The sequence below is a fragment of the Salmo salar genome, chromosome ssa26 (genome assembly GCF_905237065.1).
Source record: "Salmo salar chromosome ssa26, Ssal_v3.1, whole genome shotgun sequence".
NCBI lineage: Eukaryota > Metazoa > Chordata > Actinopteri > Salmoniformes > Salmonidae > Salmo > Salmo salar.
In genome coordinates, this window is record NC_059467.1 from 13760487 (window position 1) to 13784817 (window position 24331).

The window sequence follows — 24331 nt, forward strand, 5'->3', positions numbered from 1 at the left end:
TAATCATGTCTTTTGTTATCAGATGTCACGTCCTGCCGCGGTTTCTGGGATTTTATATCCGTCCCCACGAGCACCACACTGGTTACATGTATTCGTAATGTGATATCTTGTATTGCTCTCCTGAAACAAACAACTTAGCTGTCTGACAGGCTCCAATGAACAGAGAGGCTTGGGTGAACTTCTTGACTTTTGGGACATTTTGGACAGTTGGTTAAGCGTACCGTATATAAACTCATCTGTGAACACAGTGGTGTGGTGTGGCCTTGTTCAGTTTGGGGCCATCTGTGGCCACTCTACCCTGCATTGTCAGGACTGAAAAGAGAGAAGAAAGAGAAACATTGGAAAACAAGAACCATCTGGTAAACAACCACATTGTAGTCAAAGCAAAATGTGCTTTCCTGCCCTCTGTCCTACTTGCAATTTAACAGTTCCATAGGTTGAGCACATTAGGAGGGCTGTGGGTGACTGGCCTGACACCGTCGATGGCAACCGCAGTATCTCCGAAAGATAATAAATATTAACTGCACAGACAACCACACTCATAGAAAAATGTGTACATGCAGAACCCTTTACACAAAGGGTTCTACATTGAACCAAAAAGAGTTCTCCCTGGAACCAAAAAAGGGTTTTCCTATGGGGACAGCGTAAGAACCCTTTTGGAACCCTTTTTTCTAAGAGTGCAGAACCAAAGCTTTAGCTCTGAGAGCTGTTTGGTAACTAATTACACACGTATAGTTCCCTCCGCTACATTAACAGCAGACGTGCTTATTTTACCCTTCACAATCTCGTCACTTACTTATTGAAACTTTGGTAAGGTGAACAAAATCATATGTTTTTATATTTTAGCCCTAACTCTAATATCTGCAACAAGATGTTTTAAAATTATGTCATAAATTGCCATATTTTGCTTTGGCTAAGTGCAGTTTTAATTTTTTTTATTTTATTTAACCTTTATTTAACTGGGCAAGTCAGTTATTAAGAACAAATTCTTATTTTCAATGATGGCCTAGGAACAGTGGGTTAACTGCCTTGCTCAGGGGCAGAACGACATATTTTTACCTTGTCAGCTCGGGGATTCCATCTTGCAAACTTTCGGTTACAAGTCCAACGCTCTAACCACTAGGCTTCCTGCCGCCCCAATAAGAATAAGAATCATAAGAATCATAAAATATAATAATGCCAATCATAGGTACACAACCGTATGGTAAATACTGTCTATAATAGCAAATAACAGGCAGGGAGCTTATGGCACTGAAAAGCTATAGACAGAGAACTGCAGAAGTAGACTATACCTTAAGATGGCCCAGTCACAGCTGTCCTCTGTCAGCTCCCAGACATGGCAGGAGCTCAGGGGGCTTGCTGTGACACAGGTCACAGATGTGAAAGTGTGAAAAGTTGGTGGAGTGAGAGGTAATGGGTAGCTACAGCAGAGGTGTCAGTGTGCTACAGGTTGCCTAGACTGCGTCATGTCATGAGTGCAAAACATCCTACCCATACAGCCCACAGATACATACATATTTTAACACATGAATAGGCAAATACTCTGATTCTGAATCATTTCACATGGTCTAGTGAGTGAAGCTGGTTGGCCGAGGCGAGTGGCTTGGCCCCCAACCTTTTTAGATACCCCTACCCGAGGTATAACAAAACACAATCATGTTTTTCCATATATCCCATATTTGAAATGGATGGATGTGTAAAAATATTTTACTGCGAAAGTGGTTAAATTGATAGATTGTGACCCACCCCTTAACTCATTACAGAATAATGTAGGGCTCCCGAGTGGCGCAGCTGTCTAAGGCACTGCATCTCAGTGCTAAAGGCGTCACTACAGACCCTGGTTCGATTCAAGGCTGTATCACAACCACTCGTAATTGGGAATCACATAGGGCGGCGCACAATTGGCCCAGTGTCTTCTGGGTTAGGGTGTAGCCTGGGGTAGGTCGTCATTGTAAATAAGAATTTGTTCTTAACTGATTTGCCTAGTTAAACATTTTTTTAATTAAATAATGACTGGCTAGAGGGGTTTGGTCACATAAGCTCATGTAACTCAATATTGCTCAAATTTGGAATACAAGTAGTCAATTGTCTGCCCATACAGAAACAAACAATATTAGGATTTCTGAAATAATTGTGGAAATATAGACCTGTAAACACACAGATACAGTAGGTGGAAATACCAACTAGGAATATTTATTTATGAATGTGAATTACATTTTTTGGTAGCTGTTCAATAGACAACTTTCCAAGTCAAATGTGCTCTTATTCAGTGATGTATGGTCCTGCCTGACAAAAATACATACAGTTACACTTTTGTTGATGTTGTGGCTATTGTAATCGGCTCTAAGGAAAACAAGTGGGCTCAGACATTGAAATTACATTTTTTCCTTAAAGGATTTGGTATCTTTAGCCCCTAATCTTGCAATTAGGTCAGGGGGCCATCACAGATTATCATTATACTGTATTTTGCCTCAAATCCAATATGGCGTCCAAAATCCATTATGGCTGCCATAATAACATTTGATGGAGGTAAAATCACATGTAAATATAAAATGTGTAAATGAGAGGCCTTTTTCAGAAATGTGTACATTTTATTCTGAATCCAATATGCCCAACATGATTACACTCAAACACTTTCGCCTGCATGTTAGTAGCCCTTGTTCATTTTATATTGTGTTATTCTGTCTTTAAAATTGTTTCATAAGGTTCTTGGTATATCTAGGACTATGAGTGGCACTGCCATGCCTCTGTTGTGTTTGAATAGCCGAAGCCAACTAGTTTTTCAATGTGTGTTCATGCTTAATCTCAGCATATCAACAATGGGCAATTCCACACAATATAACAACAAGCCTTTCACAACACAAGCACACAGTAGCATAAGCAAGTTACAGGAAATAAACCATTATACAACAGTAGTGTATATGTACAGCCCTATTTTCCCCATTAAAGGTAAGTGTAGAAGGTTGATTCAAAGTCTTTGAGGTGACCAGGACATGAGTGTGTCCTCAAAGGGTGTGGAGACAAAGTAACCAGTGGTGGGTGTAGTTCTGGGGTCTGACCAGTAGCCAGTGGTGGGTGTAGTTCTGGGGCCTGGCCAGTAGCCAGTGGTGGGTGTAGTTCTGGGGCCTGGCCAGTAGCCAGTGGTGGGTGTAGTTCTGGGGCCTGACCAGTAGCCAGTGGTGGGTGTAGTTCTGGGGCCTGACCAGCTTGCACAGCTAACTGGTCATTCTGGGCAAGCTGAAGCAACAAGGGTAATATCCTTCATGTATGACTGGCAGGGTATTGGGGCTGTGGGGTGATCAGTTTCCATTTCTACAGTTAGCTAAAGGCATTCAGGAGATGCAGCTTGCATACCAAAGAGACCCATTGACTAACTGGAATGTTATCCTAGCCAGAATGATGCTGGGAATATTCCAGTAGTGGAATGGTTGGTTGTCTGGTTGTGAAGGAAAGTCTGTGAAAGGGCTGTCACAAACAGACTTGCCTTTAGATCTTTCCAATGCCTAATTGGCCTGTGGGTGGAGTTGTCTATGTTGAATGTGGCAAAAAAAATAGCACAGCTCCACACACATATACATTTGAAGATGATCCCTGAGCTTTGACAGAAAAGTAAAAAGGTTGCAGAGGATCAAGCATTGTACACAGAAGCCACTATCTCACAGTCAATCCCCAGCCACAATAAATAATCACATACAGCAAGTTTTACCTCTTGTTTACCATGGCATATGTCCTTATAGGGTTGTTGGAATTACTACACAGAACACCATATTGGATTTGGAATCAAACCTGGGGGGGCTAACCAATGTTCACTCAAATTTCTTTGGGCACTGAGCGCAAACTTTAACGTTGTTAATATTCTGTGCAACTTCGAGCAAGCATATTGGCTCCCAAGTGGCGCAGCGGTCTAAGGCACTGCATCGCAGTGCTTGAGGTGTCACTACAGACACCCTGGTTTGATTCCAGGCTGTATCACAACTGGCTGTGATTGGGAGTTCCATAGGGTGGTGCACAATTGGCCCAGTGTCGTCCGGGTTTGGCCAGTATAGGCCATCATTGTAAATAAGAATTTGTTCTTAACTGACTTGCCTAGTTAATAAAGGTTCAATTAAAAAATAAAATATATATATACTGTGAACACTGAGGCTGTACCTGCTTTAAGTTACAGTTATGGCTATTTGATCATAATGTAAGCCTACCAGAGTGGCCTACCATCAAAAACAATGGAGGAAATGCATCCCATAACATGGAAATAGCTGTTCTATCCTTCAGCCTACAGTAGCAGCAAACGTGTGGTGTTCAATGTAAGCCTACATTCCATGAGACTTTTGAAAAAAACATGCAGGGCTTGACATTAACCTGTTTATCAACTTGTCCTTCAGACAAGGAGGTGACTGGACATATTGTTGTGTTGTTTGATGCAAGAAACCACTTTACAAAATACAACTCATTATTATTCCCATAGCCTTATTACAGAGAATCAGACGAATTATGCTGCCCTCTGCCTATTGGCTACTTACCGTAGTTTATTGAAACCGGTCTCCAAATACACCACTGCACCATTAACACACACAAACAAATGCTCATTACCTGACTTACTTTTCAAAGAAATGTTCACGTTTTGTGCTCTTGTAGGAAGCAATCACTCCCCTGTTGCTGACTTCAAATGATCTATAACTGGGCCAATAACTCACTAATTAGCAAACAAAATGTGCGCAAGTGGCTACATGCAGCTCTTCCTTTGATCTCAAAACAAGCGCATGTACTCATGACCGCTCATTCTGTAAACAGTCCAGTTCAAAATTAACTTCACAGATGAAAAAAAAGTAGGCCTACTGCAGCTCTGATTGGTTATACCGCACTGGTCTGTGCAGATTACGGGCTGTGTCGTGCGTGTCACTGCAAATCGTGCGTGTCTGATGCGATCTGCCTTCAACAAAATCTCCTGCAGTTAGTATTGCATACTAAATCTTGCATAGTTCGTTTTGTTTCGGTATGTTGCATTGAAAGTGGCTAACATTGCGTTGATTCGATCACAATTTCTACAGTAAAGGGAACGTTGATATTGTTACCTAACAGGGGAAACTCTAGAAAATTGAGTGAAGTTCGATCTCGTGCTTCTCTGCATGGGTTGATAATGTTTTCTTCTGCGCGGCAGTCCGGGGGGAGCTGGGCGGCAGTCTTTAGAAGCGTAAATTGCCCCTAACATAATTTCAAGAGTAGGGGCTAAACAGGGCCGGTTTCAGGCATACACGACGTAAAAGGTCGTTTAGTATTGGCCACTAGCCTATACTCTTCTTGACAAAGGTGGGATAGTGACAAAGCCACTGACACATCCGCTAAATGAAAAAAACATACTAGGCTGCACGACTGAAAAACTAACCCCAAATGTGCAAAAAAGTATCCCTTTATGTTTACACGTAATTCACCAATTTGCGTGAATGACCTGTTGTAGAATATAAAAGGTTGCCTATAATAAGCCTATAATAACAAATAGTTCATTAATCTCTCTACTCTGGCCCTACATTTCATACAAAGGTCAGTCAGGTGGGCAATTTCTTATACAACTCCAGAAGTGGAATGAAAATCTGACCTTGAATTATAGGCTACACAGTTTACATCCAATCAAATACGTTCTGTATCTTCCTTGATGTGGAAAGTTGCATCGACCTGCAATATTCATTGAAGAGCTTTATATTCTTTCCCACTGGTTCAACGTCTTGCTTTGATTTACATTTGGTTAGTTGTCAACTATGGTCAATTCAACAAAAAAATGTGTGAAAAAAATACGGAATGTCCTGATGATGATGCCTTTTTGCAAATCCAATCAGTTTCCACATGATTCAACTTTATCACATAGATTTTTGGGGGGTTGAAATGACGTGGAAACAACGTTGATTTAACCTGTTATTGCCCGGTGGGTTGTGCGGGGAGCACGAATTTGTTCAACTCAACACCGAGCCAAAGAGAGTTAAGAGTTTCCCTGCACAACAGTAGGCTACTCATCTCAGAGAAGATGATGCTCTTTGCTGATTGGCCCATCTCCGTTTCCACCCGCTGGTGCTACTTACGGTCTGCAGGAGCTGACTGTCACTGTTCACTGTAGAGAGCACAGTCAGCACTCAGGCGATTTGCTACCTGTTTCAGAAAGACGCACGAGTGCGCTTTACCTCTCCAGGCACAGCCAAATGGACCCGGCGGGCTAGACGTGATTACATGTAAAAGGCACCGAAAGAAATCAGCAATGTCTTACAGTTTCATTATCCGCTGCCACAGGTTATTACTTCTGTGTTTTCTGAGGAGGTAACAGAGGAGGTATTGCATGCCAACATGGATTGCCTTTTTCTTTTGATATGGACTTTGCCTATCCCACTTGTCAGCTGCACATCAGTGAAGATTTTATCCACTCTGTGGTTCTGGAACACATTGAAGGCAGGTGACAATTAACTGTATCATCAGATATACTTTTAAATTGCAGTAGGCTTGCCTGTTACAGTAGTACACTGTTGCGCTAGTTGTGCCATTAACTTGTTGCTACCTGTCGTTTTGCAGACGCTGCATATCTACTGCTCACATTCCATTTACTCTGTTTCGTCCACTTTTGCCAGTGACACCAGTGGACTGAATCATGGTTTGTATTTTGCACGGGCCGGTTGTTTACTTCTCTCCATAACTGATAAGACAATGGTTACTAACAGCATTGTAGTCTTCAGCAGTCTGTGACTTTTACAATCCTTCCGAATGAAACAAGAACAAAGCTACTGTTCAGAAAGAATAAAACGCATTACTTGTATATGTTGTGTCAGGTTTATCGATGAGTCACCAGGTAAAGCGCTCATGGTGCCTTGCGCGCATACTGCCTCTCGTCTTCTTGGCTGGTAAATTTAAGCCACGCGCGTTTTGCCGGTGAAGGAATTCCCTGCAGAAGCGGCAGTTTCCTCCTTGAGCAGCCGGCAACGGGGCGGGTAGAGTTTAGATGATTTACATTCTTTGATTTACCAATGAGAGTGGATGTGACTGTAAAAAACGATTTGGATTTGTTTCTGGGCGTTCCTATTAAGCCTACGTGGCGTCTGATACTCATCCTAACTGATGGGTGTCTTTGTGTTCTTATTGAGTAACTGTTTATTAGATTAATATAGCCTATGGTAGTGTAATAATGTTTACAACTTTTGGATCTGAAACTTGGTTTGATTATGAAAGGCCTGAATACACAAGCCAGTATGATATCAAAGACTCCCCTCATAAGTCACTTAAATATTATAACACTGTTTGATCAATTATATGTGATCAGTATAAATAGACTAGAGGGAGTTGAAATGTGTGCAAATGCTTTGTGCCAATAAGATGAACTTCTTGGATGTGGGTTTGGTGGTGACCTTCTCTGTGGTTCTCCCCCAGATTACATGTTTGTGACGCCAATTGAGGTGGATGCTCGGGGTGGGTATGTGTCCCACGATATGCTGCGGCGAGGTCGGAATAAGAGGTCCCTGCCGTCCATGGGGGGCCCTGTACACTACAGGATATCTGCCTTCGGGAGGGACATGCACCTGGACTTACAGCCTGCCATGGTAGTGGCAGAGGGCTTCACAGTACAGGTGCTGGGGACAGAGGGCATCACCACATTGGCACAGGAGCCAGCCCACCAGGACTGCTTGTATCAGGGATTTATACGCAACCTCACAGCTTCCTCTGCAGCCATATCTACATGTTCTGGCTTGGTAAGTGTCCCCTTGAGTCTTTAAACTTTATCCTGCGTCAGGAAACATACACCTGTTTTTTTTCTCGTGATTTAGATTTGTCACCTTTTGTCAAACCACCTTTATAATATGCAATGTAAGCAATGAAAGAGAAAAAGTGTGTGTGTGTGTTTCTGTGTGTGAGGAAGAGAGAGAGGGAGAGAGGGGTGTGTGTGTGGGAGTGAGAATGAGAGAGAGGGGGAGTGGGGAGAAGAAGGGAGGAGAGTGGAAAAGAGACAGTTCTGTTTTTTTAAGTTGCTGGCCTTAGTGCCTCTCTCACTATTTTCTCCCTTAGGCGGACAAGCAGATCACATGTCCCACCCCGGACACTAGGCCTCCATAAAACATGCCTTTATTTTTGCCAATAGCCTCTACCTCCTTTGCTCCTTGCTCTTTTGTCCCTTGTTTGCCCTGCTTCCCCATCTCCGTTGTTCAGTGCAATTAAACCCAGGGTGAAGTTTCAGCCGCTTGGCTGGCAGTGCTAATCTTTGTATTGTTCTTTTCATTAGTAGTAGCTTCTCCACAATAAAACAGTAGTGACCCATTATTTTAAAACTGTGCAAGGACACAATGTCATTTGGGAGCAGATGCATTTGAATAGACTGGAAGGACTCTTTGATCTGTTTTCCTCCTCCCCAGTTTCCTTATTCTTTTTTTTCTTCCCAAGGATGACCTGAGGGCCATCAGAAATTCACTTAGTCTATCGTTTCTTAAAATGTGCTTCTACTTTTAGATTTCAGATGGAAGGGAGGGAGAGCCACATTAAAAGACCTACTTTTACAGTAGTACATTAAAACTGAAAAAAGGGGAAGAGAGAGAGAAATGCACAAGAAAGAAGGTCTGTCTGTTGCACTGAAAGAGGGCATAGCCTGGAGGAGTTTAACCCCACATGTCATCTCTCCTTCACGAGGAGCTTTGGATTAAGTACAAATGAGGACCCATTCATCCCCCTTGATCCTCAGCAGCTTCTTTTGCCTGGAAACAGAGGATAACTGGCAGTCTGTTTGGGTGAGAGCTTGATTTTTTGTGCAAGAAGAATGTTAATTCCGAGTTTGGAGTGGCGCTCCGAGGGAGGATGGTTGCTCTCTCTATGGGCCTATGGAGGCCCTCTTTGTGGTAGTGTAGGTCTCCACTGCTGGCACGCAGACAGACGGTCGGTCAGAGAAGCCCCAGCCTCCACAGTCCACCCACGCTGGTCCTCTTAACTACTGTTTGAGTGCATCATGCCCCAGCAGATGGAGGGGGATTCTGTTTTTAAATCAAGAACAGGCAGACTCTGTATTAAGACCGGGGATAGGGGATTTGCTTAGTAAATCCTGAATAATTTAACATGGTGTTTTTAATTACACTCCTCATGAGAAGGACATGTACTTCCTTTGTGAGTCGAAATTATTTTCTCTTTTTCTCTTTTCCGCTGACCTCAAATGACTTGAAGGCATCCGTTTAAAAAAAAACAACTAGTACAGCTATTGCTGGTTGCACACAGGAGTTCTCTGCCTGCATTCTCTGGTCCAGAGGTCACGGTGGTTGACCTCAGTCACTCCCTCTTTCAGGGTCACGCTGGTCTCAGTTCCTCTGTAGTGCAAGTTCAAAGCTGCTCTCCCATTCCTCTGTGAATGCAGGGAGAGATAAATTAGAGCTCCGCTGTCCTCGCCAGGTCATCGCTCCGTACACTGGGTGACAGAGCCAGCCCTTCCTCACAAGGACCAGTCCCCAAGAGCTGAACCGAACTCAACAAGAACTGTTCCAGCCCATTACCAGTAGGCTTGGATGCACTCTCTGAGACCTTCATTAATATGTCATTTATTATCTTATTGGACGGCGGGATCATTGGTGTGTGGGCCAGCTATATTGTTTGGCTGTTGAGCCATTAGATTGCCCCTTCAGCGGATTCCGGTTCTCTGGCTAAGCGTGTCCGACCATGACAAACTCGACCATGACCTTTCCCAAGCCCCCTCTTCCACGTCAGGGTGCGTGTCTCTCTAGTCTATACAGTTACAGCCACACCTTTGAAGGTTTTAAGTGTTAGCTGAGAAAACGATGAAACGCGCCTCTGATAAGACTTCAAGTTCATCTAGGGGGCATATTTTATGTGGTTGAAATAGTCTGCTTGCATAAAAGTGTCAACGATAACACGTTACGCACGCATTCACATTTTCTCAGGAGATGCTGAAAGAAAGAAATCATATTTCTCCACTCCTGTTCCGAGACAAAATTGACATTTGTTGTATAATTTTACTGCAAGAAATGCATAATTCTGCAAGAGTTAATATTATATTACTTTACATGTGAGAGGTTATAGGCCTGCAGTCAGTGTCCAGATTTCAGTCACTATTCCATTTAACCCAAATGAACTTCAATCAGGAATATTCTGTTTATTTACAGATACAGAGATACTCGCGAACGGGATATCAACGGTTCATGTAAACAGCTTATCCCGAGTAAGACCGAAAGCGGGATATGAGCTACCATCCGGAATACTGTGCGCATGTAAACGTGGTCTCTGTCAGACATCTCTCCTTTCAGTGTTTCCTGTGGTATTAAAGCAGGTCACGCTCTCTTAGGTAACCACATATATTCTGAGAACTCGTTTTTGTTGTTCTTCTTTATTTTATAAAAGAGGCTGGGAGGGTTAGGTGTATTCATTTCCCACAACCCCTGTAGAGTTTGGTGACCGGTTCTAATTAGGGAGGTAATTGAGTCTGTTTTGATGTGTTCTAGGGGTCTTTTTAATGATCCCCATGTACTAGGAGATGAGTGTGAAAACAAACCTCCCCTTTTCCTTTTCTTTCTCTCGTTCCCCTGCTTGTTGCTCGCAGACACCTCAAAGGAGGTTGTTTATTTTGCTCGGGGCCTTATTGCAGGGACAGTTGTGATGTCCTTTAACAATGATCTGAGGAAAGGAAACACGTCAGCAGACATGCACATTTGACCTTCTCAACAAGGTGTAAGTCGTAGGACGTTCCACTGTGTGAAAAAAAAGACACTCATTCTCTTCCCGTGGTGTGGTATTGGTCATGTAACCGGTTTAGTGGGATTATTTTTTATCAGAATTATAGTCGTACATATATTACTAAACATGAGTTATAGGTGATGTAGTGGCCATAAATGATTGTTCTGGAGTGAACTTTTCTCTGGAGAGTATCATATTTAAATGCTGTGCACAGGCCTGAAATAAACAAGATGGCTGATGATCAGTTCTTTCTCAGCACCTCATATGACCTACTGTAAACCACAACTCTCTCTGCTCAGTGTCCCATGGGCGCCATCTCCCCACAATGGGCTCCATATGGATGCAGGGCATACAGGGTGTAGGGCTGAGTCTGACACATGATGAGGAATTCTCAGGTAAGACTTTGGGCATTTGTACTTGTCCATTTTCATAAGAGGACCGGACCAATTGGAACGTCTGTTGGAACTCTGTAGTTACTATGGCTCCCTAGTCCCACTCATAACTCATAGGCTGTTATGCCACATACGATGTGAGCCGGTCATGTTGTGAGCACTGCAGAGGGAGATTCCCTGGTGGTCTCCGTGGTGACAGTGATGTAGTGCCCACCGCTAGATGCCAGTAGGCGAGGGAGCCAGGCCCTCGCCATTCTGCTCTTGTCACAGGCATTGTGCTCGGGTTTCTCACACAAGACGAATGAGGAGCGCCGAAGTGGTCGTCACTTCACAAAGCAGAATCCATACATATTCCTCGACCCGTCTGTGTCAGCACAATAGATGCAGTACCCCCTTTGTTAGGCAATATGTTATTTTCCGACAACGGTTCTGGCTTGTCGTCAAATGAGGATAACGTTTTGACCTGTATGGCTGCTTTAGTGAACAATTTTTCTCTGTGTATAAGACGTGCACAAACATGGTTGCAGAACAAATCAAATCAACATTTATTGGTTGCAGATTTTGCAGATGTTATCACAGGTGCAGCTAAATGCTGGTGTTTCTAGCTCCAACAGTGCAGCAATACGTAACAATACAAAATAATACACACATAATCCCACACATAAAGTAAAAATAAAGAAATTAAGAAATGTCGTAACGAATCCAATTAACAACCCAAATAGCAATGTAACAGTAATCCAAATGCAACCTATACGTATCTACACTGGATTAATTTACACAAGGAATATTCTAGGAATGATATGTACAGCAGTAGATATATTAGAGTGAGCTATGTCAAGAATCCAGTATATAAATAAATATGCGGTGTGCATAAACAGTGTAACTAAAATGCAATGTACAGTAGTAGAAATATTAGTATGAGCTATGTCGAGAATACAGTATTTAAATACACAGTACACAACCCCATAGCAAAATGGATAGAATTGCAGGAAATTAGCTTCCTGAGTCCGGAATATAAATGATACATATGTATGTGAATGGTGAGTATAGACAGTATGGACAGTATGTGAATAGAAAAGGTGTGTATAGCAGTAGATTTTTTATTTATTGAACCTTTATTTTATCAGGGAGTCATACTGAGACCAAGGTCTATTTTACAGATGAGCCTTGAATTACAGAAATGGCAGAAAGTACACACATCAAAATATGAATACAAAATTCAAGTAGAAAGAAAAGCACAGTCATAAAAAACAAACACATTCATCAATAAGAAGGTCCTCAATCAGCTATATAGGATGAGCCATGTCTAGAATACAGTATATACATATAAAGTGGGTAAAACAGTATGTAAATATGATTAAAGTGACTGGTGTTCAATGACTGTACATAGGGCAAAAGTCTCTAAGGTGAAGGGTAGAATACTGGATGGTAGCCGGCTAGTGACCGTGTCCAAGGTTCAGGGCAGAGTACTGGAAGCAATGGAAACAGTAAAGATGTTAGCTTAAATTGAACACAGAACCATATACAGTATATCCCATATTTACTTCAATGTCTCTTTTCCCCTCATATCCTCTCCTTCTCTCTATTTCTGACCTCTGGTGAGTTTGGGAGGGACTGAGTGCCTGAAATAGTGGACTTCCCAATTTGGCCACCTGCAGAGTCATCATCCACTGTCAGAGGAAGTTGCTTCGTCGCAACTGGGCTGACAGGAAAATGAGGTGAACCTTGCCCATTCCATTCAGCTGATAAGGGGGCTGTATAACATCATTAGCCATGGCGTTTCCAGGCCCACCTGTGCTTTATTTGGAGAACAAGAGCTGCTCAGTGGGTGTCTATGCTCTTTAAAGGCAATTAGTGACGCCACACACTCTGTGGAAGGCTCTAGGCTAACGCTGAGGGAAACTCAAATCATTATTGGCCAGGTCGAATGATAGACATGGAGACATAGGCCGCTCACACAGACGAGGGCTGTATTTTGGACTGATAATGGCCTGTATCCTTTTACCATAGCTGACAGACACTGAGTGATGTGGATGCTCTGGTCTGCATTCGCCGACCCTGTTGTCACATGTAACGTTGAGCTGGAGTACAGATGTGTTTTAGAGCTTTATAATCACTGGCTTTGGGTTTCTCACACATCTCTCCCAGTCAACAGCATGTAAGCACTTACTAATTTAAAAATATAATGTCATGGTTGGGAGCCTTAAAAGCAGCTACAGTTTACACAAAGACAAGCTAATTACGTTTTCCCCCGCAACAGATCCTAAGGAACAAGCTGTAAATTGTGACCCGCACTTACACTGAAGACATGCATGGTCGAAATGTGTAAGGTTACAGTATGTAGTCACAGGCCTCAGAAAACCACATGAAAGCAAAAGCAAAGTCATGTTGTAATAGCTTCCATAGGAAAGTCCTCTGAGACCATTGGTGTATTAGCTAATTCCCAACATGTAGACTGTTGGGTTCGGAAAACTGTCTACTCAGAGTAACCATGTGCATTTTATGCTGTAAACTGAGAATGGAGGTGGGGGGGGAGTCAGTCGTCTGATGTCTGCAGGTCTGAGGAGAAATAGACTGGTGTTTAAGAGAGGACATCTCCCTCTAATCTGTGTAACTCTTACAAGTGTACATTTAAGGAAATCACTAGAGGTCTGCCACATCAATATTACTTGAAGTCTGAGGACCTGGTGTCTCTTTACTCCCTGTGAAATTCCATACATCTCAAGTACCTTTCAGATGATATATGTTGTCATGAATAACATCCATTTAACAGCATGTTACTATACATAGCAAGACATGTATTAAATGTAATGCCAGATAGACGTTACTATCGGTATCTGCTTTTTCTGATATTTCATGGCTACTACTATGCTTATGTTTTCTTTGCATGTTGTCCCTCCAGTGTTCTACTTTTACATTTCATCTGGCAGTTCTTCTAGTCTTCTCAGGACTCTCACAGACATACAGTTCAGGCAGAACAAGAAGAGAGACGCACCACATCCCGACAGATGGAATCAATTTCCTCCCATTATCAAGCATAGGCACCTCCATCTGCTAACTGCTGGAAGATGTTGCTAGATATTTTACAGTAACGTTTGGTATGTTTCTGAGACAAATGGAATACATGTGTGATAATTGAGTGTGAGGTGGTGTGGGGGGTTGGCAGACAATGGGAAGCGCTAGCTAGCTAACAGTGGATTTCCTCCAGGGTGTTGGTTAACGTTTGTTGTGGGTTAAAGAGATTCCAGGCTAATATGCTAATAGATTTACACAGATAGAGGTTGGAACCTGGAAGAGGTTCTTTGTCTCCTCCATCTTTGTCTCTTTTACAGTTTCAGTCTGTGTGAGTAATTCGGTCGCTGTCAGATTTGTTAATGCTACAGGCTTCGTTCAGGGTAGCTTTACAAAACATATGCAAATGTTAAAAATGGGCTCATCTGGGGTGAGGTACTACTGTCACCACTGCAAAAATGAGCAGGAAAGATATATCTTTATTGATGTAATGCATAGCAGAGATTTATACAAATAGCATCCATATATCCATGCGTAGGCCTATATTGCTTGACAGTTTGCTGAGAGTTAGTTGGTGAGATCCCTAAACTCGTCAGTTCAAAGGGCTGGAGCAGTCACCAGGCTGCCAGATCTTTACAATGCAGTGGAAAAGTGTAATGAAATGACAGTGCGGGTTACTCTCAAGTCTTGTGGCTATTAAGTAAGTGGAATGGTTTCTAAGTCCAGAATAGCATTGTGTACCCTCCCCAAGTTTGTCAGTGTCTCCCTGCTCTCTGTCCTCACGCTGTCTACTCCTAGATTACGGCCTGCGTCGGGGGCTAGCTAGGGCTGGTTCATAAGGAGGGGTCCTGGCTGTTCTGGCTGACCAGCTGTGATGAAGACATGTTGTACTGTTATTCTCTCTCTGTCTGGACACAGTGTAAGGCCTGTGGGGCTCTGCCGAGGTCACGTTAGAGAAAAGAGGAGGAAAATGTGACACAGGAAGGCAAGGCACACAAGGTACCCTGTGGCTCGGCCAAAATAGACGTCACTGCATTTAGTGTAAACTCCCTTTTGATTGAAACCCATCAGTCGGAAAGAGAAATCACTCTGCCTCAACAAAGCACCGGAGCAACACAGAGAACGAGGCTGACAGACATCGACGGACGCCCGACGCCATTACTGCCCATTGCTATCATGGGAGAAACAGAACCAAATTTGACAAGAGCCTTTTGATCCTCATCGGGGGAGGAATGAGCGATACGAGGTGGTTTGGTGGTTCCGTCAGGTCCTGGGAGAAGAGAGATGGATGGGGTTATGGTGGACTTGGCCTCCCCAGAGTGCCCCTGTTGTACCCCTGTCCTGTCCCAGGAGGTGGGAGTCTGGGAGCGGATGCCTGTGCATGGTGGCAGTCTGCCATGGCCCGCCACTGTTTTCACAACAAGAGCTTCTGCGTGGCTCCCCCTTTGTGCGCCTATGTTTACTTTGCCACCTGCTAGTCTGGGGAAATGTGGATCAGGAGGGTGAAGGGGGAGGTGGGTGTCACACATAGAAAATGGACAGGGGTCATGGGGGTGTGAGGGGTGTGGATGACAATGCACAGCTATTTGGGCTGGATTTGGAGAGTAGGAGGTGAGATTAGATGGCATTCCATGGCCAGACAGAATGTGTGAGGTTCAGCACTCTAGTGATCGATCTCAGACATGGTCAGAGAGTGGAATGAACTGCTTAACGTGGTCATCAAATGGGAGAAAGGACAGAGGTTTGGTGAAACCAAACAAAAACAAACAAATTACCAGGTAATACATAATAATATAGTAGTGCTGCCCAAAAGAAAATACATATTTTTTTCTCTAGTCTGCCAATGCTCATAGAGTCCATTTCACCATTATTCCTCTGTTTGTAACTCACTGTGGATGAGGCCAAGTGGATACACACCACTGTCTAACGCTGTCTAACCCTGCTGACATGAACATCCACAGCAGTGAACGGATGGTCTGTCAGAGGCCAGGGTGTTTATCAGCCTGTCTGTCTGTCTGGTAGCTCTGCCAGGCGGAATAAACCAAACCACTGCTTCTTCATTCTACAGCAACACGACACATTTCACGGACTGAGATAAATGCACGCTCAGCTAGCACAGCACAGCGAACTCTTCCAGAACGTCTTGGATGCGGTCGTTGCTGCCAGATTAATGTTAACTCTGTTCTTGTCTTATATTGCAAACCTTAAGCTGGAGGGCTGTTGCAAATGCATTACAAATGCTCAACTATAACTAACCAAAACTACACTGAACAAAAATATAAATGCATCATGTAAAGTGTTGGTCCCATGTTTCATGAGCTGAAATAAAAGATCCCAGAAATGTTCCATATGCACAAAAAGCTTATTTTTTCTCAAATGTTCTGCCCAAATATGTAAAGATCCCTGTTAGTGAGCATTTATCCTTTGCCAAGATAATCCATCCACCTGACAGGTGTGGAATATCAAGAAGCTGATTATTAAACAGTATGATCATTACACAGGTGCACCTGTGCTGGGGACAAAAATGCCACTCTAAAATGTGCAGTTTTTTCACATAACACAATGCCACAGATGTCTCAAGTTTTGAGGGAGTGTGCATTTGGCATGCTGACTGCAGGAATGTCCACCAGAGCTGTTGCCAGATCATTTAATGTTAATTTCTCTACCATAATCCACCTCCAACGGCATTTTAGAGAATTTTTTCAGTATGTCCAACCGGCTTCATAACCGCAGACCACATGTATGGAGTCGTGTGGACTAGCGGTTTGATGATGTCAACATTGTGAACAGAGTGCCCCATGGTGGCGGTGGGGTAATGGTATGGGTAGGCATAACGAACACAATTGTATTTTACTGATGTCAATTTGAATGCACAGAGATACTGTGACGAGATCTTGAGGCCCATTGTAATCCCATTCATCTGCCACCATCGCCTCATATTTCAGCATGGTAATGCACAGCCCCATGTTACAAGGATCTGTACACAACTCCTGGAAGCTGAAAATGTCCCAGTTCTTCCATGGCCTGCATACTCACCAGACATGTCACCCATTGAGCATGTTTGGGATGCTCTGGACAGCGTGTTCCAGTTCATGCCAATATCCAGAAACTTTGCACAGCCATTGAATAGGAGTGGGACAACACCCCACAGGCCACAATCAACAGCCTGATCAACTCTATGTGAAAGAGATGTGTCACGCTGCATGAGGCAAATGGTGGTCACACCAGATACTTACTGGTTTTCTGAACCGCTCCTCTACATTTTTTTTAAGGTATCTGTCACCAACAGATGTACTGTATATCTGTATTCCCAGTCATGTGAAATCCATAGATTAGGGCCTAATTAGGGCCTAATACATGTATTTAAATTGACTGATTTCCTTACATGAACTGTAACTGAGTAAGATCTTTGAAATTGTTGCATGTTGCGTTTATATTTATTTTGAGTATAAATTAAACTGTCAGCCTGTGGTGATGTTTGAAATAATATTTTACACCTCCATATAATGTAATGGTATAAATAAGGATTCTACAGTTGTATTGTATGTATTATAAATGTTTTATTAATTGGAAAGTGTTCTGTATCAATATGTCAAACTTTCAAAGATGAATCATATTGCTATGGATTGCCAAATGTAAGACTTGGTGCTGAGGCAGTTGCACATGGCCCATAGACAGAAAGCTGACTAGTGAGTAAGTGAAATGCATTCTCAGAGGTGTTACAGTAGCTTGTTGCCTTATGTTCTGTGATTGACCTTTGCCTAATTTATGAAACAATATTTTCACTTTTGACTTGAACATCAACCCCTCTCGCCACCTCCCTATTGCTCCATGTAATCATCAAACTGCACGCACACACACACACACACACACACACACACACACACACACACACACACACACACACACACACACACACACACACACACACACACACACACACACACACACACACACACACCACAGGGAACAAAGGGTGTTGAAGAAAAGCCTAGGTATCTGCCTCGGAGGATGACAAAGAGCCAATTTTGGATCTTTTCAATCAGTGGTTGTCTTGCTGACAGGGTTCCATAGAGAGGCTATCTCATACATCGTAGCCCTCCTCTAACATCTGAAGGGAAAGTGAATACCGCTGTGTTTCAGCTCTTTTCGCTAATCAAATTGATTCAGTCCCCTCCAGTGCTAGCCCCGATAACAGGACCATGCTGATGTTGAAGATTAATGGCCTCCCGCCTTAATGTGTTTTTACAGGCAGTCTCCAAGAGGTTGTCTCAACACTTTATTCCTTTCTTCGGAGTGTATTGGAATCCTTTACATGAAAAGCTGGTTAATTAAAGAGCAGTTTTTGGCAGAGGTCTGTTCAAAGGGACTTTTTTTTTGAGTTGTTGTTTCTGTTGACCTGCAAGCATTTTAAACACTACTAGTTAGCAACCTTTTACCAGTTACACTCTGACTGCACTATCATATATAAAGCTCTTGCATCATGCTACTAAAGTAATCCTTCTAACCCCCCCTTAAAAGATTTAGATGCACTATTGTAAAGTGGTTGTTCCACTGGATATTATAAGGTGAATGCACCAATTTGTAAGTCGCTCTGGATAAGAGCGTCTGCTAAATGACTTAAATGTAAATGTACTTTATATATTTTTTCACTGTATCTGACTGCTGTATCCATGGCGACTGCCAGTACTTAGGTTGTGCACAGCAGTTTTTCTACGGCCGTATTTGAGAGGTAAACTACACTGTAACTGAAGACTGTAATTTATACAGTAAATTATCAACAGTAGAATGGTACTGTTCCTAGAATACTAGGGCCGGTATCGCAATACTGGTTATTATCGTGACGAAGGAAACAAAACACAAAGCATACTTAACTTCTTTAGGAAAACTGCGCTAATGTTGGAAACAAACACCATTATGTTGTCATTCAGAGTCGCATGTATTTATTTTCCAAGCTATAGCCCACAATATTTTACTTACAGCAGGTTTTTAAAGGACCGAAAAGTTTGGTCTGCTTCATGTTTTCACTTTTGGGTACCGTATCATTGGAACGCCAAAAACATTTTGGGTGCATAGAATTGTTGTTTATGGCTCATTAACATGTTTTGAGGCGTGCCTTGTTTAGAGGCTCTATTTGTTGTGATCTAAAACACCAAATATGCATAAATATGTTGTAATGTGTAAACACTTTGCCTAGCCACCAACCTGCTTTTACCAATTCCTTGTAATTATAGTAAAATACTGTGAAATACAAACTCCTCCCCTCAATGAATTAAATGTATCCATTCATTCATTCTGACTACGGTAGCATTGACTTTTGTACAGTATAATACAGTCAATTCTACAGTATTGTACTGTGTGTAATTACACAGTACTTTCTTTGATACCGTATTTATATTACAGTAGGTGTACTGTAATATGAAATACATCATTTTACTTGCCACTGAGCTGCCTGTAAGTTACTGTCAAATTCACAGCAACCCCTTTACAGTGTAAGAGTTGGTTCTAGATTGTCTCAGAACCCACTACCCTTCTGGGTTAGGAATCCTGTGTTGAGGAGCAGCTGCCCCAGACTACCTCTGATATCCTGTGTTATCATCCTGACAGACAGTAAGTCACATTCCTGTGGGAGCCTGACCTATGGAGACACCACCTTGTCCCAGGATTTCTTGTGTCTGTGTCTGGTTTGACATGACTCCTCTCCATTTTTATGTCCCTTTAGACCTTATCTAAAAACTGCTGACAGACCTCTTACTTACGCCATTCCTTAACACATGACAATCTACCTGACTTATTACTGATCCGACGCTCGTCTTCCTTCCACCATGATGACTGTTTAATGTTGATGAATACATCTAAGGCCCAGGGATATCTGTGCTCTTCAGTCAGGTCTGATCCGGATGTCTGATGATGAGTACTTCATCGCCCCCTTGCCCCAGCACCTAGCTGCAGAGCACGACTACAGCTCCCCGAGTGGACACCACCCGCACGTGGTCTACAAACGCTCGGCTGAACACAAAGTCCACGGTGGCCAGAGGTCTATCCACAGCTCCCAACCTGACAACCCATATCTACAGCGCCATCACCAGCATCACCACGACTACCAGCACGGGAAGCTGCAGAGACAACACTTCTGTGGACGCCGCAAGCAATGTATGTAAGGGAACTTCCTTATTATTATGACTGCCTTTGATCCGCTCACATGAGAAAAACACATTACAGTCACGTGGGACTGTGTGTTCAGGACAGTGGTAGTAAAGATGGTAGAGAGACATGCTTTGTAGTTTTATCACAGGAACAGAACGATAACAGTACAATGACAAATAAAAAATGAAGGTCAAAATGTCAAAATGTTCCACTACTGATTGTTTATGATGTAATAGTATATGATGTGTTTTGAAAGAAATAGTGCTAAGATAGTGTAGGGGTATAAAGTAGCTGGCCTTTATTGAAATGAATACTCAGAAGCAGCATGAGGAGTGAATGACTTTGAATACTTCCTGCTCTTTCAACGCTCTGCCGGCCCCGTGCTCTTATCAGGGAAAGGTCCAGGAAAAAGGAGGCGCTGTCATTTGAGCTCCTTTCCAAAGCATTTCTCCCCCTGTCTCCTCTTTCTCTCTCTTCATATCTCTATCCCTCCCTACCTGCCCTCTATCTGTCTACCATATCTCTGCAGACACTCCCAAGCCCCCTGCTGAGGATCGTCTCGTCATGCCTGATGAGTTTGAGCTCCCAGGCAGGGGGAAGCGATCGCCCATCACGTCTAACAAGGTGGGGACCCTGAATGTGGAAACTCTGGTGGTGGCAGACAGGAAGATGCTGGAGAAACACGGCAGAGAGAACGTCACCACCTACGTCCTCACTGTTATGAACATGGTGAGCAGGGGAGGGACACCAGTCAGTCAGTCAGTCATCAGTCATGTAACATATCCCAAAGTAGATTCTATCCTCAAGCAAAACCCTGGCCTAATGCTTGACAAGCAAAGAAAGTCACGATTTATGTATTTACATCACACAAAATGTTAAGCAACGATTCATTTTAACCGAAATGTTAATCTACAACTGGCAATCTGGGTTGGTTTCGTTTCAGGTTTCCAGCCTTTTCAAAGACGGCACCATCGGAACTGATATCAACATTGTGGTGGTCAGCCTACTTCTTCTAGAGCAAGATCCAGTGAGTCACATTGATCTGAGTGCTTGACAATAAAATCACCAGTCTCCCCAACGTCATGAATTCTCCAGTCTCCCCTTCTGATCTCTTCCTCTCTGTCTCCTTCCCAGCTCGGCCTGTCCATCAACCACCACGCTGACCAGTCTCTCAACAGTTTCTGCCAGTGGCAGTCGGGCCTGATCGGTAAGCGCCACGACCATGCCGTGCTCCTCACCGGCCTGGACATCTGCTCTTGGAAGAACGAGCCCTGTGACACCCTGGGTAAGAAGGGGGGGGTGTTAGGGGCGGGGGGAAGTAGGTCAGCCAGAGCTCCTGAGGGGACTGTTGGAGATTAGAGCCCTTAGTCATGGTGCTGCTGGGGGATTAGACAGCACCAGAGATCATGGGGTCACTTCCAGGGTGGGCGGGATCCTGCATGCTCTGCCTGGACTCCCTCCGGCAGGGGATTTCACCTGCACTAAATACACCCTTGTCAAAACTCACTCACACACACTTACACACAAGTATGGCCATGCATACATGCACGCACTCACGCGCACACACATCTTACACCCATCCCGTTCTCTTCTTCTCTTCAATAGTGTGAAAGATTGGCAGCATTGGCAGATCAGTTAAAACTGAAGCATCAGCCAACTATAATTAATTCATCTCAACGGCCCTAAACCACAAGTATGCACTTTGGGACGTACAGTGTGAGGAGCAAGCGAGGCTTTGATTTAAATATGCTCTTTGTAACACAACCCACAGCTTTCATGCTACAATCCATAGCGTTCATGCTCTCCGTGGACCATTTAAACTGTAAAGACTGCCTTTATTGCCATGTAACAGCAGTCTTTGCTCCCTCTAAAAGCAAGATTTGCATTTTTTAGGTTGGCAATAGTAATGCCTGTATTGAAAATAAGTTTGTCTTGTAACACTGCTTACGGCTTTCCTTCTCCCAGAACAGTTATGTTGTCTGATGGTTTTTGTAGATAGACACAGTAGCTTTGTTTGAATACATATTTGAGCCTGATATCTCCCTTACAATACTCTTTTAAATTTCCTCCTCTCCTTCTCCTTCTCCTTCTTGCTCTGCTTATCTCTGCAGGTTTTGCTCCTATAAGTGGAATGTGTAGTAAATACCGTAGCTGTACGATTAATGAAGACACAGGACTGGGCTTAGCGTTCACCATCGCTCATGAATCAGGCCACAAGTAAGTCCATAAATGCCCTCGCAATTAGCACTAGCCATTAGCTTTACCTTCACATGCAGCAGAATAGACCCCCATGCATTTTAGGAGAACAGGAGAACACCTAGTGCAGGTGATGAACGTGTTACAATATAGCAGTGTATTCTTGGGACATTAGTCCTAAGAAATGCATGCAGGCTTAGTTTTTATAGAAAGTCGTGCTTAGTTTGCAATGTGACGGCTTTAATCTACAGTACTACATCAAAGATGCAAAAATACGGACTGAAACAATAGCATTACGCTAGCAAAGCACTTAATTTGCTCCATGACAATGTGTGAAACCATATAAAGTGCCACAGGCGATGGGTATGCTCTGTTTGTGTTTACACGTTTCCATCGAGATAAGAGGCAGTTTATATTTGACATTTGAGATTGAATTATTATGGTAAAGCCCTTTGCCTGCTTGGCACTCTCTCAACACAAACGGGAAAGAACCTGTTCCTTCGATACGCCGAGCCGGTAACATGTCAGAATTTATGTCATTTTCATTGGCTTAATCACTTTGGTCAAATTAATAGGAATCATTCCCAGAATTTGCACATTGTTCAGAGGAAAACCACTTCCAGGCCAAATACCATTCATCACTGACAAATTGAGGGGATGTCATTTCTAAATAGATGACGTCGTCTTTTACAGACTAGTGAACCTCAGCTATGTACTGTTCTGTAGGAGGGTAGACCTTAATGCTGTGTCAACACATGCCTGGTTATAACACATCTGTTTCTGAAACGAGCGTGAGGCAATGTGTGACCCATCGCACTCCATGGAGCGTTACGACTTTTATACAAAAATAAAATGTTGTAAGGTTACTAAGGTAAGAGTTCAAACCTCTCTCTCTCTCTCTCTCTCTCTCTCTCTCTCTCCTTCTTAATGATCTGTCTCTCTGGCAGCTTTGGGATGATCCATGATGGAGAGGGGAATCCTTGTCGGAAAGCTGAAGGAAACATCATGTCTCCAACCCTGGCAGGAAACAATGGGGTCTTCTCCTGGTCTGCCTGCAGTCGCCAATACCTCAGCCGCTTCCTTGGGTAAGCCTTATATATTGACCCCTGATATGGCTGCTATGCATGTAATGATGTAGTGTGGTTCTCATGCACCTGTTCGTGTTTAGGAGTCTTTCATTCTAGGTCCCTGTCTGATTGTTCAGTGTTTTTTGGTTTTATTCCACAGAACAGCTCAAGCATCGTGTCTGGTGGATGAGCCCAGGCAGATTGGGCAGTATAAATACCCAGAGCAGCTCCCAGGTCAGCTCTATGATGCTGACACACAGTGCAAGTGGCAGTTTGGCTCCAAGGCTAAACTTTGCAACCTGGACTTTGTCAAGGTACCTGACACTGATAGGCACATTCGTTACTGGGTTGCATGAAACTGCCTGACAAGGGTGCTACTGGGAAAACTAGGCAGGGTTTAAAACCAGTATTATTTAATTTGCATGATCTTTCTGGGACAAACCATTCTGTCTAAAACAGCCATATTTAATCTCCAATTACAGTATTCAAAACGGGTCCAACAGACTTGAACACAACCCTAAGGGAATGGGCCTCTATAAGCTTCCACTATAATACATTCAACAAGAAATGCATTGACATGCAAATCCAGCATGAATAAGGAACGGGTCAAGAAAAGGAGGTTGTGTGTGGGAAATCAACATCCACACCAGTCCATCTGTAGGATTAGTGCTCATGGTATAGCCTGCTCCATTGTATATCCCCCATACAACCTTTTGTGTTCTCCTGAACCCCAGCCCTAAGTTTGAATCCGTCTCCTGAACCTCGACGTAGGTGACTCTACATCTTAATTAACAAGGATTTGGGATGTTTGCCTCCCCGTGTTTCTTC

At 43.2% G+C, this 24331-nt stretch overlaps 1 protein-coding gene across 1 annotated transcript in view; it reads left to right on the top strand.

Annotated features, from left to right (window-relative positions):
• Nucleotides 1-5929: 5929 nt before the first annotated feature.
• LOC106587290 (A disintegrin and metalloproteinase with thrombospondin motifs 18) overlaps nt 5930-24331 on the top strand; it is a 47806-nt gene continuing 29404 nt past the window's right edge. The window contains exons 1-10 of the mRNA XM_014175539.2: nt 5930-6429; nt 6550-6628; nt 7399-7718; nt 19979-20246; nt 20770-20969; nt 21184-21267; nt 21375-21525; nt 22352-22457; nt 23384-23521; nt 23664-23817. Coding sequence (XP_014031014.2) covers nt 6328-6429; nt 6550-6628; nt 7399-7718; nt 19979-20246; nt 20770-20969; nt 21184-21267; nt 21375-21525; nt 22352-22457; nt 23384-23521; nt 23664-23817 — 1602 coding nt within the window. The 5' untranslated portion in view covers nt 5930-6327. The remainder of the gene's footprint in view (nt 6430-6549; nt 6629-7398; nt 7719-19978; nt 20247-20769; nt 20970-21183; nt 21268-21374; nt 21526-22351; nt 22458-23383; nt 23522-23663; nt 23818-24331) is intronic.